Source organism: Triticum aestivum, chromosome 3D (assembly GCF_018294505.1).
Source record: "Triticum aestivum cultivar Chinese Spring chromosome 3D, IWGSC CS RefSeq v2.1, whole genome shotgun sequence".
NCBI classification, from domain to species: domain Eukaryota; kingdom Viridiplantae; phylum Streptophyta; class Magnoliopsida; order Poales; family Poaceae; genus Triticum; species Triticum aestivum.
This window is the reverse complement of record NC_057802.1, coordinates 351,529,788-351,536,039: the sequence shown is the minus strand read 5'-3', so window position 1 is coordinate 351,536,039 and position 6,252 is coordinate 351,529,788. Positions and strand designations below refer to the sequence as shown.

At 46.4% G+C, this 6,252-nt stretch overlaps 1 protein-coding gene across 23 annotated transcripts; it reads right to left on the bottom strand.

The window, feature by feature from the left end:
• Nucleotides 1-855: 855 nt before the first annotated feature.
• LOC123078828 (uncharacterized) lies at nucleotides 856-5,332 on the bottom strand. Of its 23 annotated transcripts, none has more exons than XR_006437725.1 (8): nucleotides 4,674-5,303; nucleotides 4,430-4,529; nucleotides 4,034-4,085; nucleotides 3,714-3,814; nucleotides 2,964-3,090; nucleotides 2,505-2,874; nucleotides 1,989-2,186; nucleotides 1,326-1,573 (listed from the first exon to the last, which is right to left on the bottom strand). XR_006437725.1 is itself a non-coding variant. In XM_044501455.1 (2 exons), exons 1-2 carry the CDS (start codon nucleotides 4,986-4,988, stop codon nucleotides 4,500-4,502), a joined length of 345 nt encoding a protein of 114 aa, XP_044357390.1. In that variant the 5' UTR covers nucleotides 4,989-5,332; the 3' UTR covers nucleotides 3,410-4,499. The 23 variants fall into 23 exon arrangements, 2 of the variants coding, with proteins under 2 accessions (XP_044357390.1, XP_044357392.1); XR_006437731.1 differs by having other exon boundaries at nucleotides 4,451-4,529; XR_006437732.1 differs by having other exon boundaries at nucleotides 4,430-4,523.
• Nucleotides 5,333-6,252: the final 920 nt, after the last annotated feature.

Genomic DNA, 6,252 nt, shown 5'->3' with positions numbered 1-6,252 from the left:
TATGTATTTTACATCTGATCCCATGTCACAACTATTAGTTATTACTAGTAAGCTTGCACGTGCAACGCACATCTTAACTCCATCACATAATTATGATTATTAACACAGTTGTTTGGTTCTACATAGTTTTTCATCTGCATCTGTTTCACCAAAAAATAGTATTTGTTTGGGTGAAAGAAAAATTAAATCGCATGGAAGGTGTAAATAATACTCCCTCCATTCACCAATATAAGATGTTTTGAATATATCAATATGAACTACATATGGACTAAAATGAATGAACAAACGCACTAAAACGTGTCTTATTCTTTCGATTTAGAGAAAAGTTAGAACCGGAAATGCAATTCGGCTCCCGGGTCCAGATGCTCCTGCAATCTAGACCACACAGGTGCCTCGTGATTTGGGCATGGCTTGGTATTCGGTTCGTATTTCTAATATAAAAACAGTACATGATGCCCACACAACAGTATCACTCAATGCGCTTCCTCCCTGACGCCATCGCTGGTACAGACATTGGGACAAACGGAGCCGCCCGTGGTACTCTAGCTGCCCCTACCACCTCCATCGACACCTTGCGTCCCATGACTAACGATTTTTTAATTCAAACTGGTAGATGTCACATACAGATAGACCAAGTACAAGTTTTACACATGAGCCCCCTAAAATGTACCGGGCGTCTTCTAAAACTTCACAACAGGAGTCCATGGGTAGAGGTTTTATTTTTTACACGCACAACCAACACATGGCAAGATTTGCCACCGACACAGGAAAAAAAGTCGGAAAGACATCACTGGGGCAAATAAAATGCTGGAAAAACGTTGGTTGTCAGGTTCTCAGTCTATCTACGAAGGTGCATTTTGCAGCTTAACAGCATCAAGCATTTTGGGGTAATCTCACATAATTAAACATTAGTCCACACGCACGTTGGCTACTACACTGCAATAATAACAACTAATTTAGAGATAGTTCCTCCCAGCGATGAACACACTAAGCGTCCAGCAAAATACACGGAGGCGCAAACACAAAATACACGCAGTTAATTTCTAATTCTAGCCAACTGGTCCATTGACTCGATTTAGCGTCTAGCAGATGAAGCGGATCTGGATGCATACCATGTAGAATGCTTCATTGTCAATACTCCAAGCCAAGCCTGACGTGAGGACGCCGGAGCTCGGCCAACTGATGGATGGAGCAATCTTCTTCCTCCTGCCACCACTGCTGCGCCACTCTCCTCTCCCAACCATCCGCAGACAACTTCCTTCATACATTTTGTCTTCCCGACATTAAGCCTACTTTTCCCATAATATCTAATGGCGAAACCATGCTTCCATGAATAAAGATTGTAAAAATCATAGGTTTCTTACATAGAGTCTAGTGTTAGCCCAATAGCACCGTGCTCACCCAACTAATCTGTATACCCCTAAATCATTTGCTCCAGTGCACCAATTCTTTCCAGACATAGTGTCCGGTCCTGTAATTTCAGCGGAGCGGAGAGTGTCGAGCCTGCTGGGACAGGGTGTCCTGTAATTTCAGCGGAGCGGAGAATGTGCCGAGCCCGCTGGGACAGGGTGTCCTGTAATTTCAGTGCAGCGGAGAGTTAGCATACTCCATAAAATGTACTGTATAAACTTAATCAAGCTCTGCAATGACATGACGAAATCGTGTGTTTCTAATCTACGTCATATTTTACTCCGAAAATTTAGTCGGCAATTAGCATACATGTTCACACACTGTCCATGACCTACAATCTAATTTCAAATGATCAATATTCTAACTCCGTTGGATCGATGACCTCTTACTCTAACTCTGAAAATTCCATGAGCAGTGACACACTTCGTCAGACATCATGTGTAAACTAAGGAATCTTCAGTCAATGGTTCTACTGCTTCATGCCCGATGGATGACTCTTTACTGAAACATTGAAAAGTATGTGTGCACTTGCCATAGATGTGTTTACCACGAAAAACAAGCAAAATGGCATGTCTTACCTGATACCGAAACCATGCTCCCACGAATAAAGGTTGCAAAAATCATATGCTTCACCCAAGGAGTCGAATGTTAAGCCAATAGCAGGCTCAACTACATGGTCCCCCAATTTATCTGCATGCCCTCGAATTGTCTCCTCCAGCGCGCCTAATCTTTCTGGGCATGGGGCTCTATCCGTTGGCTGATTCCCGACTCTTACTCTGCAACAACATGAAGCAAAATTCTTATATATGAAATACCAATCATTTTTTGTACATCTGTCTAGTTTTTTTTTGTAACAAGAAACTAATTCAGGGGAAATGCAAGATCCAACACATGGCAGTACAACTACAACACTCATATCCATCACAACATTTCCAGTTCTATTTACTTTCTCATAGTCCAGGCAACCAAAACAAAAAAGCTGGGCTACTCTGACAATGCCTCAGGGGATCATATGAAACTACAATAACCAAGACATCATCGCAACTCTGGTTTTGCTACAGACCATTTACCTCTTATAAGTAAATGCCTATTACCTCTAAGTCCACCCAGGGGCTTGCGGATCCACCTTGCAAGTAGTAGATTGAGCAGACCCTCCATCACCACTTTCAGTTCGATCTTGAATCACAGCCTCTTGGTGTTCATCAATATGTGCTTTGGTCATTGGCTTGGTCAATTGCATCTGCGTTGTCACCCTCGCTCTCACTGAAACCGGACATGGCGGCTCCACCGGTAGCTACAGTCCTCTCCTTGCTGCACACAACACCACGTACGAACTGCCCAGATGAGCCATGCGCAAATCCGGCGACAACAGCCCCACAAGATCCATTGGCGGATTCCTCTTCGCCACCAATCAAATCCATTAGGGCCACCGCGCTAGCCGCCTCATCCGGGAAGATGGGCAACCTGCACGCGTTGAACTGAAGCTCTAAGATCTCTCTGATGCTGGATAGTAAATGGAAGAAGATTTCTTGTCCAAGAAGGGGATTTCTGACCTGTCTACCGGAGAGATGGAGAAATCCATCGCCATGTCTGCGCCGCTGGAAATCGGACACCCGCGCTGTCAACGCTCGTCCTCGAGCACACCGCTGAAACACCCTCCGGGAGCTAAAACGCCTCTCCCTGTTGTTTTATGATCACTACTTGTGAAAGAAGATCATACTCTGTTTCTTCAAACCAATTCCAATAATAATCAATAGACATGTATTTCTCTAGGAAGAAAAGCAATACACATGAGTGCCTCAAGATCAAGGGCCAAACTGTTCTGGAAAATATCATAGCATATATCATATTTTTTTTATAAATCTGTACTAAAAGGGGATGCACGTACACTTATATTGGCTTGATCACCTATAAAATCAGATCTTACTACTGGACATTGGTACTCTCAGATGCTTCCCATTAAACATCATGCAATTTATGAATTACCACTGCCCTAAGCATATCATCCTAATATACAGCTACAGGATCGCGAAGTAAAAGCGGAGAGAAAGATTATAGGGAAGAAAGGGTGAACAAAAATTAGCTAGTGCGCGCGGGCTAGCAGCTCATATGATGAGGGAAGGCACTGCATGGAGAAGGTTTCGGCAACAACTTTAAATAATGCGGAATAGAAGGCAATCACATTTGAAATGATAGGAGACAAATTGTATCAGGTTATATGAGTGATAGAGGCTATAATACTACTTTGAGGTGCTGGGCATATATTGGCAATGTGAGATGGCACAATGAGATTCTGTTTATACCAGAAAAAAAGGATCGACAGAGGTGTGGGGAGGCATGCATTCGACCACTCGCCATGCAGTTATAAGTTGTTGAAGCTCAGTTGATTGTCACCATCATCATACTGTAAAATGACTTATGCGTCAACCTGCATACTTATGCATGTCTATCTAGCAGTGTATAATTGGTATAAGCACACGACGATTAATTATGCTAAAAAACAGCACATTTTAGAAATGATAAGGTTTGCTTTTCTCAAGCTACTCATCATCTAATATGCAGGTAATCCAGCAATACTATCAAACTCAAAAGGCCAACAATAATAAATAGCTAAGCTGCTTACTGCTCACGGCTTCATGCATATATTCTCCATGGCTGCCACGGTGTCATTGCACCTGAATCAAAAACATCAACTTCACATGAGTCACCAATGACATCGCTGAATACATCATATGTAAGTCAAAAGTATGCACCATGCATGAGCAGAAAAATTATGCATAGACAAATGGAAGGTGCATATCCTATACTTAAGTTGTACCAAAATACCGAATAATGCAGGTGCCCCCTGAATCAGTAAGAGTAAGCCTTCATGAACTTCAAGACGGTAACAAATATCCCTATGCTCACACTACCAAAAGTTTCCTTTTAGGACCTTCTGCTACAGGTACGCCGCAAATTTTATTATCCTTCATGAACTTAAATCTTCTAAGATTAGATCATCACTGTTAAGCGTAATAACCTGAAGAAAACATGTTTGTACATATATTCATAAGGAGCAACACAAATCCAAATATCCATTTGCTCCTCCTTCACGAACTCAGATCCAATATCGTCTGCTCCTACCACAAGGAAACGTCATTCAGACTTAAGAAGTATAGAACTACTTATGAGAGGGAGAAGATCAGAGAAAGAAAGAGATGCACATATAAGTTGCGTTCATCGCACAATAAAGATGTGGATCGCTTGGTGCCTGTGATACATACCATGAAAAAGGCATGGTTCATCGCCATCGGTTGGAGGCACAAAGATCGCCACCAGCGGACGGGGGTGGCCGCGAGGCAGTTGGGCGGTGGCCGTGCGTGACAGGAGTTTCCTGGCCTCCCAGTGCTCCTCGTCCTCGTCCTCGTAGTCGACGTTGTCCTCCTCGTCCTCGGACTCGAAGCTGCATCCCCTTCCCGCCGCCCCGACGGCCGCGGGCCCTCCAGCTTGTCGTCCTCCTCCTCCCCCGCGGACACCCACCGCCACTCAATGGAGGGCGCCTTCCGCATGCCGGCCACCGCCGACGACTCAGCTGCCATTCCCGGGCCGTGGCTTCAATCAGATCGAGAGATGAGAGGACGGGGTAGGGCTAGGGAAATCCTCCCGCCCGTGCACCTGTAGTCTCACGTGAAGCAGAAGAGGAACAGCGGCGAGCGGCTCGGCGGCGGCCTGCGGCGAAGGGCAGCTCCGACGGCGGCTCCAGCGGCACGGGGGAGGGGGGGCGGCGAAGGGCGGATCCAACGCGGCAGGGGGCGGCTCCAACGGGGTGCGGCGAAGGGCGGATCCAGCGGGGGCGGCTCCGGTAGGAGGGGGGTGGTGGGGCGAAGGGCGGCGAACAGGTGCGGGAGGAACGGGGCGGGAGGACGTGGGGGTCTGGCGGGGAGGATGTGGGTGAAGAGGTGGGCGGTGGCCAAACTGCCCGAGTGCGTGGTCGCGGGAGGACCCGGAATTATTATTTTTTGGACGGGACGTGTTTGTAAGGATGGTAACCCAATGGCATGGTGGGTAATTAAAGCATAAAACGTGTTTGGTGTTTTGAAGGAATGTAGACCATTAGATTGCAGGTTTGGATGGATAGGATGACTTGGTTCTCCGCCCTTTCGTGCTTTTATAGTGGTAGTAGATAGTAGATAAGGAATCGCCACATCGTTCAATCAACGGCAATTTTTTTTGAGCATCAGTACAGACACAAGCGTTCATATATACGCGCATACACTAACCTTTATGAACGTACAAGCGATCAACGGCAATTTCAATGAACATGGCACATGCATGAGTAAACCAACAATGACAATCAGCAACGGCCTTCAAACATTGATGAGTACCCAAGTTATTGAAACGAGTAGCAAGGAGGCACCAGCGTTTCTAATCTGAATCTCGTTGAGAGAAAACGCAGGAAGAAAGACAAGGGCAACGGGCAACAGGGCGACAGCGCTAATCGTGGGAGACTTTTTCACAGACAAGGTACTCACGGTCTGATGAGAGATGGTGCTTCCCAGGCCCTTTTTTTATCGTCAGCTCGAGAAAATCGGCCCAGTCACGCCTTTAGGAGCTCAATTTTCGCCGGTTAGGGCCGAAATTGACGTCGGCAGACCCAGGCTGAACCCGGCGCTCTAGGAGGCACCCGGGGGAAACGAATTTGGCGTGAAAACATGTGGACCCGCCGAGTCAGCAACTGGGTGCCTTCGTCGTCCTCGTCGCCTCGGTTTCCTGTGGAAACCAATGTGAAGGCTGCCGCCGGTCAGCCTTCCATTGATTCCTCCTGGGCGGCATAGTGAAGGTGCATCGCTGCACGTCCCGCTG